General features: G+C 36.0%; 1 protein-coding gene across 1 annotated transcript in view; it reads left to right on the forward strand.

The window, feature by feature from the left end:
• The first annotated feature begins 5,713 nt into the window (after window positions 1-5,713).
• The window catches only part of LOC143222390 (potassium/sodium hyperpolarization-activated cyclic nucleotide-gated channel 2-like), a 137,506-nt gene continuing 121,362 nt past the window's right edge, over window positions 5,714-21,857 (forward strand). The window contains exon 1 of the mRNA XM_076448856.1: window positions 5,714-5,921. Within this exon, the coding sequence (XP_076304971.1) occupies window positions 5,755-5,921 (167 nt within the window). The 5' untranslated portion in view covers window positions 5,714-5,754. The remainder of the gene's footprint in view (window positions 5,922-21,857) is intronic.

The raw sequence follows: 21,857 nt of genomic DNA on the forward strand, positions 1-21,857 counted from the left end.
AGTCCCTGTGAAGCTTTATCGCAACTTTCCGAAACAAATAATTTACCTATAATTCAAAACATTTATACCGATGTTTCCCTCTTGTGTAGTGAAAAGTGTATGAGTAATTAGAAAAACGCAAAATATTGTAGTTTGAACTATGTAATAAACTTGAAACACTTGTTTATTTCTGCCTAACTTATAACATTTTCAATAATGTTTGTTGAAACGTTTATCACTTTATAGGGTTAAAGTCAACGACGTTTATCGTCCTTATGATCAGACAAACACAATACGTAAGTTAACGAAATGCGTTGTGCCTTTCCCTTTTCTAACGAGCACTTTATACCATAAATTAACTTAAAATTTATGATGAGGTCGGAGGTCACTCTGGCATCATTGTGCAGAATTTGGGGTTTGGTATGTATGGGTTGGGGATAATGATTTGGTTTGTTTTGAATTTCGCGCAAAGCTGCTTGAGGGCTATCTGCGCTAGCCGTCACTAATTTTGCAGTATAAGACTAGAGGGATGGCAGCTAGTCATCACCACCCACCGCCAACTCATGGGCTACTCTTTTACCAACGAATAGTGGTATTAACCGTTACATTATAACGCTCCCACGGCTGAAAGGGCGAGCATGTTTGATGTGACGGGTATTCAAACCCGCGACGCTCTGATTACAACTTAAGTGCCTTAACCACCTGGCCATGTCGAGCCGGGGGGTTACGGAAAGACCACATATAATGTACTACTTTAAGTGACGTTTGTCGTATCTTAGAACACGTAATACACGCTTTACTCCAAAATTATTTTTCAAAAACTGTCCTACAAGTTATCCTACCAATCAGTAAATGAAATACAGTTTGCTTTTCTTCTGAAGACGGCAGACTTTGTAAAATGCTATTAAAAATATTTACAAAACTTTGTTATGTGGATAAATGTTCATATTTATGAGTGATGAGTTAATGGGACGCGTCGTTGTTATTATATGCATGAGTTTTGTTTCTAAGTTTGTGTTTTTACCTCGCCATCGAAGGTGACGGGGTCATGTTTTTAACACTGCGTGTGCTTTTGTCATTAGGATTTGTCGGAAACGATTGAATGGATTTAGACGAACGGTTTTATATATATATATATATATATGTGGTGGAATTTATTTATTGTAGGTGTCTGTGACTTGTTGGCGATTAATTCGAACATTAAACGGACAGCACACAATCCACTTGTTTTAAAATAATAAATTGAAAAGAAGTCAAACGTTTGTACAAAACTAGTTTACGTTATAGGATATCACAATAATAGTTGAATCTAATATTCTAAATAATTTTCTTTTTTCTCCTGTTATCACAACATAATTAGTAGCCCCCTACTGGCTCAGCGGTATGTCTGTGAACTTACAACGCTAAAAACACTAAAATGAGCACAGATAGCCCATTATGTAGCTTTGTGCTTAACTCAAAACAACAACATAATTAGTAATAAGCTCACTTACTTTACTCCGTGGGTTAGGACAGTTGTATACAGAGCTTTAAATCATTTTATTTCAAGTCAAAAGTCTATACAGGCTAGTTCAGTTACTTTAGAACCCAACTGGGAAGACAAACTATTTTTCTTTACTCCATGTTTTACTGCACAATCTGCGATAGATTCACTTAAGTTACCCGTTGGGTTACCACAGTTGTATCCAGAGCTTTAAATAATTGTCTCTTTTTTGTGAAAGTCTATATAGACGAGCTTATTTAATACATTACTGACGGGTTACGAGCTTACTCGTGTTTCTTTCTCAGAATAACAGTTAAATGGATATAAAATGTAGTACTTTATCTTTTAAATTGCAGCCTTTTCAACTCGTTTTTAATCTACAAAGCGTTGAATCAACAGACAAAATATAGTTCTTCTCTGTGACAAGAGAACGGATTACTGGAAATAGAGAGAAACGAACCCTGTCCATCATATTAAGGTGCAGGCCCGGCATGACCAGATGGTTAGGGCACTCGACTCGTAATCTAAGGATCGCGAGTTCGATTGCCCGTCACACCAAACATGCTTGTCCTTTCAGCCGTGGGAGCGTTATAATGTTACAGTCAATTCCACTATTCGTTGGTAAAAGAGTAGCCCAAGAGTTGGCGGTGCGTTGTGATGACTAGCTGCCTTCTCTCTAGTCGTACGCTGCTAAATTAGGGAGGGCTAGCGCAGATAGCCCTCGTGCAGCTTTGCGCGAAATTTAAAAAAAAACATATGAAGATGCAAGACGAGCCCCACACAATGAATCCCCAGGAAGACTGTCTGGTGAAATGAAGCAGCATCTTCCTGTTTCATCTGCAGAAAAATCCCACCAGAATTGCAAAGTTTGTACTGTCCATAATAAAAGAAGCGAAACTCTACACACATGTGCAAGTTTTGTGCAGTTTCATTCTGTTTAGGAAAATGTTTTACAAGAAATCCCACACTTTAAACATTAACTAGGTGATTTCATGTACCTACTCTGTATGTTTGAAACAAATTATAAAAAACAGAGTTGAGTTAAACAAGTTAAAACAAGATAAAAATTCAATATTTTAATAAATGACACACAAAGACGTTGTTCACGAAACACGAGTAAGCTCGTGACACGTTCGCAATGTCTTAATTGCTTTAGAACAACATTGATAAAACAAATTATTATTCTCTACCTGTGGTGTTACAACATGAACTAGAAAACTTTCACTTTAGAAATTACCTGCTATGGTTTAACTGGCAATCACCTTGTCTACCTTCACTTTCATTAACTTACTTCTTAACTTTTACTAACATACATATGTCCATCTGAGGCCTAGAACTTTTGCAAACTGTGATACGCTATGATGTAGCAGCACTTACTCAGAGCAACGAGAAAAATACGGAAAATTCTAGTTACAAGTTACACAAACAATATACGACTCTCACAGAGTTATGTAACGAAACGTCTTGTAACAACCACCTTCAAACTAATTTTGAACACTCTTATTATGGAAAGTAAATAGTTATTAAACATTAAATCACTAAATAAACTAAATAGTAAATAATAATAACAAATAAATAGTCACTAAACAGTCTTGTATATCCAACATTTAGTTTAAGTTTTGTTTTTTTTAGAATAAACAGTCCTTAAGTATCATGTATAAGAATATAGTTGGCAGAATAAGATGTTTGCTTTTTTTTGCATTTCGCGTAAAGCTACACGAGGGCTATCTGCACTAGCCCTCCCTAATTTAGCAGTGTAAGACTAGAGGGAAGGCAGCTAGTCATCTCCATCACCCACCGCCAATTCTTGGGCTACTATTTTACCAATGAATAGTGGGATTGATCGTCACGGGTTTGAATCCCCGTCACACCAAACATGCTTGCCATTTCAACCGTGGGATTCAAACCTGTGACCCTCGGATTATGAGTCTAGCGCCTTAACCACCTGACCATGCCAGGCTCTTTTACCAAGTGGTACTGAGGAAGTACAGATCAATAGGTGTTTGTACAACCGTGTTTAAAACTTTTTGTGTGTGCGAAAGGATGACGTAATTCATGGGTTGATTAATCGGAATTCTGTGCCTGTCTTAGTTTAGAATAATATAACTATATCCGTGTCAAACACAAAGCCTACCTGAGATTCTTTACTTACAAAATAATATGAAAATTAAAAAAAAAAATTAAACTCATTAATGTAGAACAACTTGTTACACATTTTTTTTACAGCAAATGAAAAAAATTATAAGTTGACAGTTAATTACGTGTGATTTTTCGGTTCTGAATTTTAAGCATATTTCTATCATCGTTTAACGACGTGCTTCAAACGACATGGAAACAGATACATCTGATGTAAACCAACCTGTTGAAATCATTTCACTATCGCAACGTTAAGAGCATGGAACTGTGTTTCAAATTAAGTGTTTTTTTTCTGATGAAACAATGTATAAGGTGTGTAAAATTATAGTAATAAGAATTGAACAATGGTGTGTTTTAATAACCGTCATTAAGCTTGTATTGATAACAATGTGCTCTTATAACAGCCTCTAAGTGTGTCTTTTTGTAGGTATTTAACCGTAAATATGTTCAACGGGCCATCTGTATCGTGCTCACTACAGGAATCGAGCTTCAAATTTAAGTGTTATAAGCCCTTAAGCATTTCGTGACAAAACTGTGGTATGGTAGCAATTGCTAAAAATGCCTTATAACAAATGTATTGTTAGTACAACCGTTACTACTAGAAACAAGACACTTTAGTCACTGTGGTCAGTAAACATGCATTTTAGCAACGATATGTACTTATTACAGTCACTACGTATGTCATACGTGATTTTAGTCACCGTGGTCGCTAAATATGCTCTATATGTATCTAATGGCGAAATTTTTAGGCGATAACCGTAATACAAAATATATATCACATTTCTGTTTCATTAACAGCAGTATTATCTCAGAAATGAACATATGCCGCCACTAGAGTCCACATTATTTTAAAAATAAGACACAACTGTATAAAACACGTGAAACAAAGTAATTAATATATTGGTACTTCCATACAACAAGTGGGGTAAATAGAAAATAAATGATAGAAGAATTATTTTCGACATTGTAAGGTCAAGGTGTCAGTGGAATCGTTTCTGCTGTACGTTAATTAAAACGACAGGAACTGTTTCCTCTGTCCGTTAGATTGGTTACAGCTTCCATACGATGTACGTATGTAAAATGAAATAGTCATCGAATTTAAGATTTGAGACATGCAGGCAGTTTGATTAAGTTGAGAAAATTAGAATTTTCATTCTGGCCAATTCCTTATGCACGTGGGATAAATTGCTGGCCACGATTTTGAACCACTGGCCAACAAAAAAAGGAAGGCACCTGGCAGAACTCGCTGTCACAAGGATTTTCTTCGACTCTTTACGCCAGATGAACACATTAATTATTATTACTTTTGTAACGCACACTGAAAGCTGAAACTGTGAGACGTGTTCAGCAGAAGCACGTTTGAACACTCGACATTCCGATCTGTAGCCCTAGACACTAATCGCTACGTCACACCTCTATGTTATATGTTGAAATGCAAACGATTTATATCAATTAACGCAAGAAAGATGCTTACAAGAAATAGATTGTTTTTAGTACCACGAAATAAACAAAATACATGGTAAATATATATATATACACACATATATACATTTAAACAAAAATTCACTTCCACACGCATGCATCTGTGTGTGTGTGTAAATTTTGACAGTGTGTTTGGATATTCGTGCGGAGCTAACTCAGAACCTGTCTGCGCTAACCGTTTCTGATTTTGAGCTGGTGAACTAGGAGGAAGGTAGCTAATAAACAGCACCCTAACATATACCATCCATGTAAGGGATTGACTGTCACTCATATAATACACTCACAGCTTAAAGTGTGGGGAATGTTTATATTTTGTGGCACTATATGAAATCAAACCGTCCCGTCAGTTCTACCACAGAGCCAACCCGCGTAATTTATATCTCGTGACGAGAGCTAGTTTTCACCCGCACATGGAAGAATAAATTTGTATTAGTGAACTACATACAAGAAACGATTAATAGGTCGGTATTATAAATTTAACGCATGCGCGCAACATCAGTGTATACATATGGCACATACGTATATTACGTAGAAAGTGTCACTTGTCTTGTTTCCAGGGCAACAAGGCAAGCGTGGTGAGAATGCCTTAAAACTATAGTACCATAGGGACACAGATACACAGTAGCCAAACAGTTCGAACTACATAGAAGCTGGTATCTCCGTACAATTCCGAAATGCGGCCGCCTAAACGATGCGATTCACCCATCTCCTTCCTGCGGCGGGCTGGCTTCCAGCGTCACCGTCACTCAGCTCATGACGTCACGCGCTACGAGCTCGTGATGCGCAGTTCAATAAAGTACAATCGCCGTTCACAGCTTCCCGGCGGAAGTTGCACGAATGTGTAAGTAAACGAGCTTATTGTTGCTGTTATATGACCAGCACCGTGGTTGTTTTTAGTCTTGCGACGATTTACGTCGAATATTTCAATTTTATAATTGATTTGTCCTTGTCCTGCTATATTGTGAAAATATCTACATGTAAATACATCGTTACGATTTTATGAAATACATTAGGTTGCTTTTTAATCGGCTCTATAGTAAAGGTCAGACCTCAAGGAATGACAGTTCCTCCAAGCACAAGTCTAAACGTGTCTTAAAGTTTGTTTCTGTTTTTTTTTTAATTTCGCGCAAAGCAACACGAGGGCTATCTGTGCTAGCCGTCCCTAATTTAGCAGTGTAAGACTAGAGGGAAGGCAACTATTCATCACTGCCTACCGCCAATTCTTGGGCTACTCTTTTATCAACGAATATTGCGATTTATCGTAACATTATAACGCCCCCATGGCTGAAAGGGCGAGCATGTTTGGTGTGACAGGGATTCGAACCTGCGACCCTCAGGTTACAAGCTGAGCGTTAATTGATGGATTATCTATCATCAGATTTGTTAATTGATGGATGATCTCTCTTCCAATTTTTTAATTGATGGATGATCTATCAGCAAATTTGCTAATTGATGGATGATCTATCTTCCAATTTTTTAATTGATAAATGATCTATCTTCCAATTATTTAATTGATGAATGATCTATCTTCCAATTTTTTAATTGATGGATAATCTCTCTTCCAATTTTTTAATAGATGGATGATCTATCAGCAAATTTGTTAATTGATGGATGATCTATCATTAAATTTGCTAATTGATGGATTATCTATCATCAAATTTGTTAATTGACGGGTGATTTATTATTAAGTTACTAAATTTGTTAATTGACGGATGATCTGTTATTAAGTTACTAAATTTGTTAATTGACGGATGATCTAATATTAAGTTACTAAATTTGTTAATTGACGGGTGATCTATTATTAAGCTACTAAATTTGTTAATTGACGGTGATTTATTATTAAGTTACTAAATTTGTTAATTGACGGATGATCTATTATTAAGTTACTAAATTTGTTAATTGACGGTGATTTATTATTAAGCTACTAAATTTGTTAATTGATGGATGATCTATTATTAAGTTACTAAATTTGTTAATTGGTAGATTTTCTATCATTAATTTTGTTAACTGACGGATGACGTACCATTGTGTCTGTTGAGAATAACCTGAAATGTACATTGAATTTCTAGACTTTAATATGTTTGGTATAAAAATGTGAGTTGTTGGTAAAGGATAAAATGAAGATAACAAGAGTTTTGTTGATATTAAAACTGTGAAGTGAAAAACACAATTAAAATTAAAGTGATATCGTTCGTGTTGGTAAATTTATAAATTTTGTTACTTGTAATCCTATTCCTATAGAAACTTCGTGGCATTTTATAAGTTAACACGCTTGACCATGCCGGGCCCACTTTATGAGTTTATGTTTGTTGTTAAGCACGGGGTACCAAAACCCGATTTCTGGTAGTAAGGTCCGGCATGGCTAGGTGGTTAGGGCTTTCTACTCGTAACCTGAGTGTCGCGGGTTCGAATCCCTGTCATGCCAAACATGCTCGCCCTTTCAGCCGTGGGGGTGTTATAAAGTTACGGTCAGTCTCAGTATTCGTTGGTAAAAGAGTAGCCCAAGAGTTCGCGGTAAGTGGTGATGACTAGCTGCCTTTCCTCCAGTCTTACACTGCTAAATTAAGGAGGGCTAGTGCAGATAGCCCTCGTGTAGCTTTGCGCGAAATTCAAAACGAACAATTCTAGTTGTATAAATCCACAGACGTGCTACTGGGGATGGCATTTTATAATTTCCATTATTCTGTATTTATACACGTGAAATATTATTTATATCTTGAACGAAAAACTGTTGTCTATTTTCATTACGTATATATACTTTATGTGATGTATCTGTTGTCATTTTAGCGCGAGACTACTGAACGCTCTGTCCACGTTGGAAATCGAACTTCTGTTTTTCACGTTAATATTCAAAAAACTTAACGATGACCCGTCGAACGAAGCGCCCACTGAAATAAAACATTTTATTTCCTGAGTTATTTTGAATTTTTCGTTCATCGTATATGAAATTTTAAAATTAACAGAAATAACCCTTTAGTTTTTAATTCAACTTTACCTTCCATTTTGGAAAGAATAAATAATCAGATAGTGGGATTTCACTGTCACTCTTGTAATACACCCACGATCTGAAAGTGTTGCGCTGAAATGGTACGCAGACCAAACCGTAAACTCTCGGATTCCTAGTCCGGCACATCCACCACTAAGCCACGCACAGCCTTTCTTAATAATATTGTTTTGTAGGTTTTGTGCATCACATGATTTTTTTTATAATAATCCAGTCTGTATTGTATCATGTGCATATTGAAGTGGTATAGCATATATATATACACCAATATATTTTTAGTTATAAGTCCTCCACTGAGACCGAAAATAATGTTCGAATTGTTTATATATAGTAATATATTTTTGGAAGCTATACGTGTGCTTATATATACATGTAAGTTTCAAAAACCTTTATATTACTGTGCTTGAATGCTGTCAATAAACTGGTATGGTTTATTTCACTGAAGTCTTTTATTTACTATAGAGGGTAACTTCTGTTACTGACATTTAAACAGTCGGCTACAGGTCCTTAGTTTTGAAGATAAACCTTTGATTTCAGTTACGGAGGCAAGGTTCTGAATTAGTCCTAACTAAATGAGATGTATTCAACGTTATTTCATTGTGAACTTTAAAACATTTCGTCTGTCTAGAACAGTCTTAACGTGAAAGGACATATCTGTACCAACATCAGTTGTCTCGCACGACGAGGTTGGCTGGTAACTTACCGTGAACTCAGCAGTCAATATTCCCTGCGGAGATATGGTTATAATAATGTAGGCCAGTAAACCCGTATCGGCAAAACGTGGTAAACGTATCATCCATTAGAGGGAGTCACTAGTATTGCAAAAAAAGTTTCCATGAAACTGAAGGATTCGCCAGGTGGGGTAACATCATCAGTAGGAAAAAAACACTTAATAAAAAATACATTATAGGCTTAATGTATATGCGTGCTACAAAACCTGAGTAAATTACTTGCATATTATGAGACAAAACCTGTACTAAAGAAATTTTTTTTGCTTTTTACACAATGTTTTTTTTTCATATCAAATTAGATGGATTTTTTAAAGTTTCACTGCAGTTACGAAAAAGGTAGATTCAGTGTTAATGGTGCTGAGCTCCTGAATATTTTCTTGTTAAACGGCTGTTAAATATTCCGTGGTAAATGATTCTACAACTTTTTTTCATGATGTCCATCTAGGAATATCATACAGTTAAATGTGCTCTTGTCCAATGAAACCTTTTACTTGCACGCTTCCTACAAAATGACGTTTTATATGTTGTACAATAAAATAACTGTTAGAAGTTTCACCGATAAATACTTGTTAGGGTTAACTGAGTACATTGTCATAAGACATTAATAGTATTAAACCTATTATCATCCTAAGGGAGTATATTCTTCTTCTAGACCCTTACGGAATTTAAAGAATTACAATAATAATATAATATTATAATAATAGCATTCCAATCACGATATTGTCGAACAGTTTGTTAGTCTTATTTGGCAAAATGTTTTTTAGAATATTTTTAAAAGTTTATTAGGCCTAAACTCTGCGATCAAAATATCTATATCCTTCTTCCATACTTGTCTTCACTTGTCCATTATGGATTACAGATATAAAAGACAATGTGAAAACAGCGTTTCGTAGTTTTATCTTTTGTCTCCCACGTCGTTGTCCAAGATGTCTTTTAGGTAAATACCATGAATCTTCAGTTAAAATGTCTTAGGTTATGTGATAGGGAATACCGCGAAGGTTAATATGGTGAGATGACAATAAGTCAAACTAAAGCTGAAGAGGCTCTGTTGTGTTATTGTTGGGATAAATTATCAGTACAGTGATGTTTAACGAGATTATTGTTAGAATATTGTCTATTGTTGACAGATTGTTGTATAGAAAAAATGATTGTTAGAAGTTTGTGCAGTAAAACTATTTGCAGACCACGACACAAGAAAGGGATTTTCCCAAGAACAATAATTTCACATTAAAGCTTTTTAAACTTGTATTTTACTATTTACTCATAAAACTTTTTACTAAAACCAACATTATGTGTGAATGATAACAATATGTAACACAAATTTTATTGATGGATAGTGTGTGTTACTTCTTAATTACTTATGTTGTAAAAGTACACAAAATGGCCATTATTTCCTTCAAACTTTGCCTTTGTGACCTGGATAATGAAATTTAGAAATTAATCTATTTTCTATGTAAAAACGGGCAAATTTGCACATTTTCATTTACATAAGGTCTGTATAAAACAACATATGAATCAAGATTTACATGTATTTATACTAAAGTTATACAAAAATGTTTAGAAGTGAGTAGTTTTTTGAGATTTGCGACTGTAATGTAAATCACTTTCACGTATCAGCCCCCAAATATAGTCTCCCATCATGTTTTCGTTATACGCTCCTTGGTAGCGGCGTTCAAAGTCCAGTATATCTTGGTGGAAGCGCTCGTCTTGCTCCTCTGAGTATGCTCCCACGTTTTCTTTGAATTTGTCAAGATGAGTATCAAGGATATGGACTTTCAGGGACATCCTCCAGCCCATTTTGCCGTAGTTCTTCACCAGAGCCTCAAGCAGTCCACATAATTTTCGGCATTGTGATTACCCAAGAAGCCCCGAACCACTGTGACAAAGCTGCTCTAAGCTTTTTTTCCTCTTCTTACTGAGCTTCTTGGGGAATTCTGTGCACTCCAGGATATTTTTTATTTGTGATCCAACGAAGACACCAGCTTTGCCTCAGACAGCTTAGGGAAGAAGTCTCGTAGGTACTTAAAGGCTGCAGACTCCTTACCATAAGACCCAATTTTATGTGCAGTGGTGGAAACTACTTTTTGGAGGTCCACTAGGGGCCTACACTTGACACTGTGCCTCCCCACAGGGAACTCGGTCCGTTGTGGCTAGTGCTTCCTGTTGTAGTGCGCTGCGGTGTCTCTGCTGTCTCAAGGGCAAATATAATAGGGAAACTTGGTAAAGCCTCCTTGGATACCCATCAGGAATGCCACCATTTTGAAGTCTCCAATAACCTCCCAGCCATACTCATCACACTTTAAGGCTCCTAGCAAGGTCTTGACACTGCTGTATTCCTCTTTGAGGTGCACCGAATGAGCCAGGGGTAGAGACAGATACTTATTCACGTTATGGAGCAGCACAGCTTTGAGGCTTCTGGATGAGCTATCATTGAAGAGGCGCCACTCGTTCGGGTTACAGGAAATTCCAATTGCCTCGCACGGACTGGATACATTGTGGCAGAAGCAGAGCCCATCTTGATAAATGAAGAAGCTTGAGAAATGTCGATAACGCTTCCTCTGACTTGTGACTTGCAAACTTTCATCTAACAAATCCCACTCTTTCAGCCTAGATGTCAAAAGCTCGGCATTCGACTTTGTTAGACCAGAATCTCTGATCAAGTCATTGAGGTCTCTTTGGTTGGGGTAGTATGGGTTTCTCTCACCAGCTGCACCTCTGAAATTGTAATCTGGATCTCCAACGTCTACCTCCTCTTCTGATTTTCTGCTCTCTTCTGAGGATGGCTGCTTTCTCTCTGGCGGAGTGGGTACAGGGAGCTCAGGGTAGTGTGGCACTGGGGCGATGGATGATGAAAGTCCGGATACGTGATAGCAGATGCATTCTTTCCAGCCCGACGTTTGGAAGGGTCCACCATGCAGAAGTAGCAATTTCTTGAGTGGTCAGTAGTTCATGCCAACTTCTTGTAATAGCGAACTTCATGGCTCTCTTTTCCCCTCTGTACCATCCTGCAAAAGAGCAAAATAAAATTGTTATTATGAAGAATAAATTTATTTCATCCACAATTAATGTGTAGGAGGTTCATGCAAAATATTTTATGTGTGATATTTTTCAATACTATCGGAGATTTAAAAAAATTAAAATATATTTAAAATTTAAAATGTCTAAAATTTGTATAATATAAAATCTTACTATTCAAGCAAACAAAAATTGTCCATTTTACCTTCTAGGGTTTTTTTGCAGTGCTCGCAGGTAAAATGATTTGCCCAGGGTTTGTATTGATCCATGACAGACATGTTGAAATATATCTTGTAGGCTTCACTTATTTTAGCAGATGCTGTCACAGAGTATTTTTTCGCTCGTCTTGATAAATTGGCCACACACATAGCAGAATACGTCTGGATAATGTTTGTAGCTTCTTGATGCCATCTCTGATAAAATCAGACAGGTCTATGTGTTTACTTAGGCAGCTAGAAATAAACTGCAGTAGTGATTGGTAAGCCCCTGTATATATATTACCATGGAAAGTTCTAGAAACTTTTAAAAGGTTCTTGAAAATTCTCGTAAGTTGTACAACATTCTATAAAATTTTTGTAAGTTCTACAACATTCTAGAAAGTTCTTGAAAATTATTGTAAGTTCGAAAAAATCTCTATCAGCTATTCAGCACTGAATCTACCTGGAATGTTCTGGAAAATGGATAAATTTGAAACTTTCATTACCCAGGACATAAAAGCAAAGTTTGAAGAGAAAAATAGGTATTTTCGATTTACTTTAGGCATAAGCAATTAGGAAATAACACTTTCTGACCAGGAACAAGAAAAAGTAAAAATTTTGTTACGTAGTGTTACTAAATGTGAGATTTGTGTGAAAAAAACAGTAACCCCTGTAAAACTGTCTTCACTGAGTAATTCTGACCGTCAAGCCAACAGGTCTCTATGTGTAAATTCTGAAATAAAACTTATTTTTAAACGTTTTGCAATATTTCTCTCTTATTGCAACCAGCCGGTAGTTATAAATGTGGGATTTCATATGGAAAAATTAACTGGGAACGGTCATGCGCATGTAGACCTTTTTCAAAACGAGGCTCAGTCATGCGCATATAGACCTTTGTCAAAACTGGGAACGGTCATTCACAGATATACTTTTGTCAAAAATAATAATAAATTCTGGGACAAACGAAAAACATATTTATATTGTGTTGTGATATTGTTCATCGAGTAAGTACTTTGAGCGAAACAAAAATTGTTCTTATCAGATATGCTTAAAATAGTTTCTGAGATCATAACATATGTTTGTTACGTGTTGCTTGCATGGTTCTGTTGTTACTTGTCAACGTGTCTAGTTCTAGAGAACTGTACTGAACTTATTTCTTATCTTAACGTTATATTTTTATGTCAGATTTACACTTTTAGTACATAAAAGTTAATTGACTTTTAATAGTGTATGCGTGTGTGTGTATTATGTTTTAGCGCAAAGCTAAATAATGGGCTATTTGTGCGCTATCCACCGCCATAATCGAACCTCAGATTTTTGGAGTTGTCTGTAAACTTTCCGCTAATTCACTGGGGGATGCGCTATTTAAAATATAATCTGTCTATGTTTATAGAAACATGCCCCTGGGGGCTAATTGTTGTTTAAATATATTGGATAAATTGCACATAAAACAAACATTTTCAAGTAACGCTAATTTTGTTTGTGACTATAACACAATGTGTTTATGTGGACTATTTCAACAAATACTAATTAGCGAAATTAGTTGACGAGGCAACACTCAGGTCCAGTACAATCGTTTCTTTCCATGATAAAAAAATAAATATTTTATGATATTTGGTAAGACATGTTTTTTGATTGGTTGTGGGCAGAGCTCACGTGACCAGGAGCCGTAAAAACGTATCCAATATAATTTTACAAGAATATTTGTTATAAACAACGTTACATTATATAACATTGTATTTAAATAAATAAACCACTTATCTTTATTTCTTTTTGATTATCGTATTGCCTACAAGTCATAGATACTGTTAGGTACAGCCGAAAGTTTTATCTGTAGATTATTTAAACTTTTTACGTTATGACTTAAAAATAGTCCAATACTTAACAGGTATTCCATAGAGGGCCGTCCTTGTATAAAATAGAGACGGCTAACATGGGTAATAAAAATTTTGAACTAACACAAAATCCAAACAACTTTGGACCTCCCTCCTTAGGCTATCATCTTAAAGAGGTCGAAACGTTATTTGTTTTGTGTTTTATGTATAAGATTTTAATACCTATATCAGTCGTCTTTATGTGTCTATATATATATATATTTACTTCAAGTTGGTTTCTTATGGGGAAATGTTTTTAAAACCTAAATTATAATTAATTCGGTAAATGAATGTGCGTTACATTTTATCTGTTGTTGGTAAATTACTGGCTTCTATTTTCATAGGTTGCATTTTTGATAAATTATGTTTGTAGCAAAAACAGAAAATGTGAAATGTTACCAGTAACAAATGTGTTTCTTAATGTCTTATACGTCAACGTAAGGAAACGTTTTCGAGATTTACATTGAGTTTCACGAGAAATGTTGATTTTAATAACCACCTATCTATCGATATATACAATTAATACAAAATAACGGTTATAGAAAATTATCCTGGCTCGACATGGCCAGGTGGTTAAGGCGTTCGACTCGTAATCGGATGGTCGCGGGTTCGAATCCAGGTCGCACCAAACATGCTCGCCCTTTCAGTTGAGGGGTCGTTATAATGTGACGGTCAATCCCACTATTCGTTGATAAAAGAGCAGCTCAAGAGTTGGCGGTGGGTGGTGATGACTAGCTGTCTTCCCTCTAGTCTTATACTGTTAAATTAGGGACGGCGAGCGCAGATAGCTCTCGAGTAGCTTTGCGCGAAATTATAAAAAAAAAACTTTCTCACTGAAAATAGGCCGTGTTGACCTAGGCTGACACCCGTATTTCCCTATGATTTTTTTTTAGGTAGAAATAAGTTGAGTGAACCTAATCTGACGCCTCGATTCTCCAACAATTTATAAAGTAAATGGATCTTGCCGATAGCATTTCTTTTCTATATACATTAATATATTATCTGTTAACCCCATTGGTGAGTAAAGTTTCACTTGACTTGCAGGTCGTGCCTGGTTTTATTTAAGGTAAAATACTTGAACATCTTGGTGTTATAAAATACTTATAACAATTCCTTAACACGAGAAATGTAGTTTTAAATTTAAAACAAACCAAACCCAGATAACCTGCTTGACAATTTATAATTGTTAGCGCTAGTATTATTTCACTGTATTTCTTTATGCCTTTGTATGCTTCTAAACAATTTATGATCGTCATGTGTCAAAAACAAAGCTATCTAAGGTGTTGTATAATATTCAGATTATGTTGCAGTGGGGGCCTGGTATGGCCTAGCGCGTTAAGGCGTGCGCTTCGTAATCTGAGGGTCGCGGGTTCGCGCCCGAGTCGTGCCAAACATGCTCGCCCTCCCAGCCGTGGGTGCGTTATAATGTGACGGTCAATCCCACTTTTCGTTGGTAAAAAGAGTAGCCCAAGAGTTGGCGGTGGGTGGTGATGACTAGCTGCCTTCCCTCTAGTCTTACACTGCTAAATTAGGGACGGCTAGCACAGATAGCTCTCGAGTAGCTTTGTGCGAAATTCCAAAACAAACAAACAAATGTTGCAGTAATTTACTTTTAACGAAAAAAAGTCCTCAAATGTTTAACTTTTAACAGTTAACTTGAGTATTTACTGTATGGAAACTTCCCTCTAAACGTAGAAAACTATGTAGTTTTATTACATCGGGATGAGGCGCAGGGAAATGTTAAAGGTACCTGCAATATTGAAACAAATAACCCACCTTTTTAAAATAAAACTACATTTCTCGTCTTAAGGAACTGTTATAAATTTTTTTTATGGCACCAAGAAGTTCTAGTTTATATGTTAAATAAAACCGGGTACGATCTGTAAGTCAAGTGAAACTTTACTTACCAATGGGGTTAACAGATAATATATTAATGTATATAGAAAAGAAATGCTATCGGCAAGATTCATTTACTTTATAAGTTGTTGGAGAATCGAGGTGTCAAATTAGGTTCACTCAACGTATTTCCACCTAAAAAAATCATAGTGAAATACGGGTGTCAGACTAGGTCAACTCGGCCTGTTTTCAGTGAGAAAGTTTGTTTGTTTGGAATTTCGCGCAAAGCTACAAGAGAACTATCTGCGCTAGCCGTCCTTAATTTAGCAGTGTAAGACTAGAGGGAAGACAGCTAATCATCTCTACCCATCACCAACTCTTGGGCTACTCTTTTACCAACGAACAGTGGGATTGACTGAACATTATAATGCCCCCGTGGCTTTAAGGGCGAGCATGTTTGGTGTGATGGGGATTCGAATCTGCGATCCTTAGATTACGATTCGCAGGCCTTAACCACCTGGCCGTACCAGGTTATGACTAGCGGGTGTTTTCAGTAGGGAAATGTTATTTTCACCACAGAAATGACGGTTGGATGTAGAATTTTAAACCAATAATAATATTATGTTACTAAGAGACATCAGAGGTCAGTAAGGCATAAACTAACAGGTGTATGTCAATACACCAGAAGTAAAACAAGCATTTATTATTTATGAACTATTGAGAAGCTATCTTATGTAATCATCTTTTAATATCTTTGTTTGGATGAAACCAGCTTTCAAAAGTAATTGGTCAAAATATATTTAAGTGTGTTTATGACCGTTTAATAGCTTTTAAAATGTTTATATTTAATTTGTTTGTTTTTTACTCTGTGGTCATTTGAAGTTAATTTGCATATTTGTTATTTGCTATATTAATACAGAACTTTATTCTGATTTCATCCAATAATATATAACTTGTTCAAGTACGTCATAGAATAGATTCGTCGTTACTATGGTTACACTGTCGTGGTAGGTAACCTTAGACCATTATAATGTTTAACTCTTAACATTTTAAATATTATTAGCTATGATTCATATTATAATTATGATGTTCACCTATTAAATAGACGCCACTGCACAAGAAATTCGACACTATACACGATGGAAGAAAAAACTAAAAGCGCCATATTTTAACCGAATTAAAAAAAAAAGCATTTTCGTGAAAAACAACAATTTACGTAATTATTCCACGCAATAATACACTTCAAGAAATATGGATAACTCATTGAGGGCTATCTATACACCATGCGTAGGAAACATTTGGGACTTAAAATGTAATTTTTGAATCAGAAGTTATTATGGATTATTTTACACATTCATTACATTAGATCTATGGACTTCCTCACATTACCATCAGTGGAAAGTGTGTGTGTGTGTTTTTATAGCAAAGCCACATTAGGTTATCTGCTGAGTCCAACGAGGGGAATCGAACCTCTGATTTTAGCGTTGTAAATCCCTCAGTGGAAAGATCACGTCCGATTTTGGTAATTGTTTCTTATGTGAGAGTATATTTAAATATTGGTTTGTTTGAGGTTGAGAACAATACTACTACACAACGAGCTATCTGTGCTCTGCCCATCGCATTATCAAAACTCGGTTTCTAGTGTTGTAAGTCCCTAGAAATGCCGCAGTGTCTCGGGGGAGCCTATATTGAACTAGGGATGGATAAAACAATGTTTCCTAAACCATCAAAAAGAAAAATGACACAAACTGGAGAATAAATCTGTAGAGAGAGAAAACGGAAATTGTGTTACGTCAACAACAACAGGAGTTGTTTCAGATACTAGACACCAGGTGGCGCTGTATTTAACTGATCTATAAGTGTTTATGACGATAGGAATTTTCTTGCATGTATAACAAAATTCAAGAATGACAAATCAGAACCTCTGATAAAAAACAACCAAAAATATAAGTTTATTTTCACGAACAAGCCTCAAACAGGAACCATTTGTTTCTCTGTTTATTTGTTGAATTTCACCAAATAAACTCGAGGGTTATCCGCGCTAGACATCATTAGTTTAGAATTGATATACTAGGCTAGTCGATACCACCCACCGCCAACTCTAGGGCTACTCTTTTACCAACGAGTTATGGAATTAATCGTTAGAATACAAAGTTCCCACAGCTGAAAAGGTATGTTTGGTGGGACGGGGACTCGAACCATTAACTCTCAGATTGCGAGCCTGGAACCCTATGTTGTTTTCATTTTCTTGATCAGAAAATAAATGTGTTTTGATTAATACACAGCGATTTCTGTAAATCGTTAAATCATTTCATATTAGGGTTTATAATTCTTTGCAGCAAGTCTTGATCATAAGTAGACTCTCCTACGAAGAATTATAAACATATTTTTTAACCCTACCTCGATTGTTATTTGTTTGGGCCCAGCATGGCTAAATGATTAAAGCGCTCGACTCGTAGACTGAGGGTCGCGAGCTCGAATCCCCGTCGCATCAAACATACTCGCACTTCCAGTCGGGGAGGCGTTGTAATGTTATGTTCAATCTCACTATTCGTTAGTAAAATGTAGCCCAAGAGTTGGCGGTGGGTGGTGATGACTAACTGCCTTCCTTCTAGTTTTACACTGCTAAATTAAGGACGATTAGCGCAGATAGTCCTCTTGTATCTTTACGCGAAATTCATAACAAACTAAACCAAACCATATTTTAGACATTTGTCTTAAGTGATTCATTTATTGGTACAGCTATTGAATCAAATTACTGTTTTTAGCTCAATAACCGTCTTAAAAGGATCGTTTTTAACGCAACTATTTTCTTACATTGCTTGTTTCTTAATTCAAATGTCATCTTAAAGTACCTGTTTATTAGCCCAAACACTGCTTTAAAGTACTCGTTTTATAAATAAACCTTTGTCTTTAGTCAGTAAGCCCGGCATGGCCAAGCGTGTCTAAGGCGTACGACTCGTAATCTGAGGGTCGTGGGTTCGAATCCCTGTCGCGCCAAACATGCTCGCCCTCCCAGCAGTGGGGTCGTTATAATGTGACGGTCAATCCCCCTATTCGTTAGTAAAAGAGCAGCCCAAGAGTTGGCGGTGGGTGGTGATGACTAGCTGCCTTCCCTCTAGTCTTACACTGCTAAATTAGGGACGGCTAGCACAGATAGCCCTCAGGTAGCTTTGTGCGAAAATTCAAAAAACAAACAAACTTTAGTCAGTTTTTAAGCCTAACTCTTTATTAGAAGACATAGTTAACCTCAGGGTATGTTTATTAACCCTGGTATAATGGAAGAAAAAGTGAATTTCCTTCATTCATATATACGTAGAGTATTTTACAACAATACGGTGTTGAATTATGCCTTTCGTGGTATGTATAATGTGATTCATTTTTTTTCACGTCTCTTAAAACGCAATATATTCTGGAATCGGGCGTGGCCTAGCGTTTAGCGGGCCGAATCGCGAGTGTGAGGACATAAACTTTGCGTTTCGTTGACGCAAAATCGTGCTCTGTGCTTTGGAGCTTTGGGTGCGTTGCAAAAGCGAAGGTTCAGTCCAACTCTTCCATTAGAGGAGTCTGAGACTTGGCGATGAGTTGTTTTAACTAACTGTCTTCTCTCTGGTCCATCATTTCAAAATTAGGGACGGTAAACACGAACTGCATAACTTTGCGCGAATACCTCCCACCACCCCTTTCCCTAACAAAAATATAATGCAAGTGAAAAACTTTATTTTTAAATTAAAAGTATATGATTGTTTTGAATTTCACGCAAAGCTACATGAGGGCTATCTGCGCTAGCTGTCCCTAATTTAGCAGTGTAAGAGGGAAGGTAGCTAGTCATCACCACCCACCGCCAACTTTTGGGCTACTCTTTTACCAACGAATAGTGGGATTGACCGTCATGCTGTAACGCCCCCACGGCTGAAAGGGCGAGTACGTTTAGTGTGACGGGGATTCGAACCCGTAAAAAAGTGTAAGAACGGGTGCACTAGAAAAGTAAGGAAACAAGGGAGGAATGGGCGTGGTTTTTAATAAAACTTTCTTTGTTGTTTGTTATTAATCAGGAAGCTACATAAAGGGCCATCTGCGATTTGCCCATCACGGGTATCGAAACTTGGTTTCTAGCAGTATAAGTCCACATACTTATCGCTCTGCCACTAGGGGGCAACTTCTGTGTACAGCCTCACAAGGGGACGTTTCCAACATCCAATCAAACTCAACATTTTTTTTATCTTATGTACAATAAGCCAGATGAACTAAACTTACAAACTTAGTTATACTTATCATGTAATGTATAGAAGTTTCTGTGAATCGAATTATTGAAGGCAGTACCTGTACTATGAAGTCTTTTTATACGACACTAGAAGAATCAGATATTCGCGTGGGTCTATAAATTATATGTTGTTGTTATTTCTTTACAACTTGTTCCAGCCTTTGCAATTATATGATGAGGCGACAGGATTTTGTACACTAGCTATATAATTAGATTAAAATACTAAGAGGTTTACATGTATTGACGTCATGGATTCTTTGCCGTTTATACACAAGTAGAAGAATCATAGATATAGAATCTGTTGTACCCAGAAAAACGAAGTAGAAATGAACTAATTGTTGCAGAGGAAGTTTTATTACACGCCCATTCCTACCTTGTTTCCTTACTTTTTGATGCACTCATTCCTACACTTTCAATTTATTTAAAATATTTTTCTATTTACACTTCATTTCATGCCGGGTCACATGATCTTATGTATCACTCATTCATTTCTGTTGATATGTATATGTTATAAGTGTGGATCGCTGGTACAGCGGTAAGTCTACGGATTTACGGCACCAAAATCAGAGGTTCGATTCTCCTCGATGGGCTCAGCAGATAGCCTGATGTGGCTTTGCTATAAGAAAAATACAAATACACATCAGTGTGTTTGTACACCATGATGGTATGATATGTACAAATGACGGTGTAGGTATGCAGTGTGCAGTCTCTTTACTTATTGTGTGTGTTTACCCATTGTGAGTGTGCATGTGATGACGTACACTCTATAGTGTGTAATGTCATTTGGCTGAAGTAGTGTGGGTTCTTGTTGCGTGAATATGCTGAGATGTGATAAATTAATTATTTTATTCAAATACTTCACGCTAATGCTTTGTTGCGTGAAAATGTTGAGGATTTATAAATTAATTAATTAATTAAATACTTCACGCTAATGCTTTGTTGCGTGAATATGCTGAGGATTGATAAATTAATTAATTTAATCAAATACTTCACCCTAATGTTTTGTTGCGTGAATATGCTGAGGATTAATAAATTAATTAATTTAATCAAATACTTCACCCTAATGCTTTGTTGCGTGAATATGCTGAGTATTGATAAATTAATTAATTAACTAAATACTCCACGCTAATGCTTTGTTGCGTGAATATGCTGAGGATTGATAAATTAATTAATTAATTAAATACTTCACGCTAATACTTTGTTGCGTGAATATGCTGAGGATTGATAAATTAATTAATTTAATCAAATACTTCACGCTAATGCTTTGTTGCGTGATAATGCTGAGGATTGATAAATTAATTAATTAAATACTTCACGATAATACGTTGTTGCGTGAATATGCCGATGATTGATAAATTAAGTAATTTAATCAAATACTTCACGCTAATGCTTTGTTGCGTGAATAAGCTGAGTATTGGTAAATTAATTAATTAATTAAATACTTAACGCTAATGCTTTGTTGCGTGAATATGCTGAGGATTGATAAATTAATTAATTTAATCAAATACTTCACCCTAATGTTTTGTTGCGTGAATATGCTGAGGATTGATAAATAAATAAATTAATTAAATACTTCACGCTAATACTTTGTTGCGTGAATATGCTGAGGATTGATAAATTAATTAATTTAATCAAATACTTCACGCTAATGCTTTGTTGCGTGAATAAGCTGAGTATTGGTAAATTAATTAATTAATTAAATACTTAACGCTAATGCTTTGTTACGTGAATATGCTGAGGATTGATAAATAAATTAATTAATTAAATACTTCACGCTAATGCTTTGTTGCGTGAATGAATATGCTGATGATTGATAAATTAATTAATTTAATCAAATACTTCACGCTAATACTTTG

Source organism: Tachypleus tridentatus, chromosome 8 (genome assembly GCF_004210375.1).
Source record: "Tachypleus tridentatus isolate NWPU-2018 chromosome 8, ASM421037v1, whole genome shotgun sequence".
NCBI classification, from domain to species: Eukaryota; Metazoa; Arthropoda; class Merostomata; order Xiphosura; family Limulidae; genus Tachypleus; species Tachypleus tridentatus.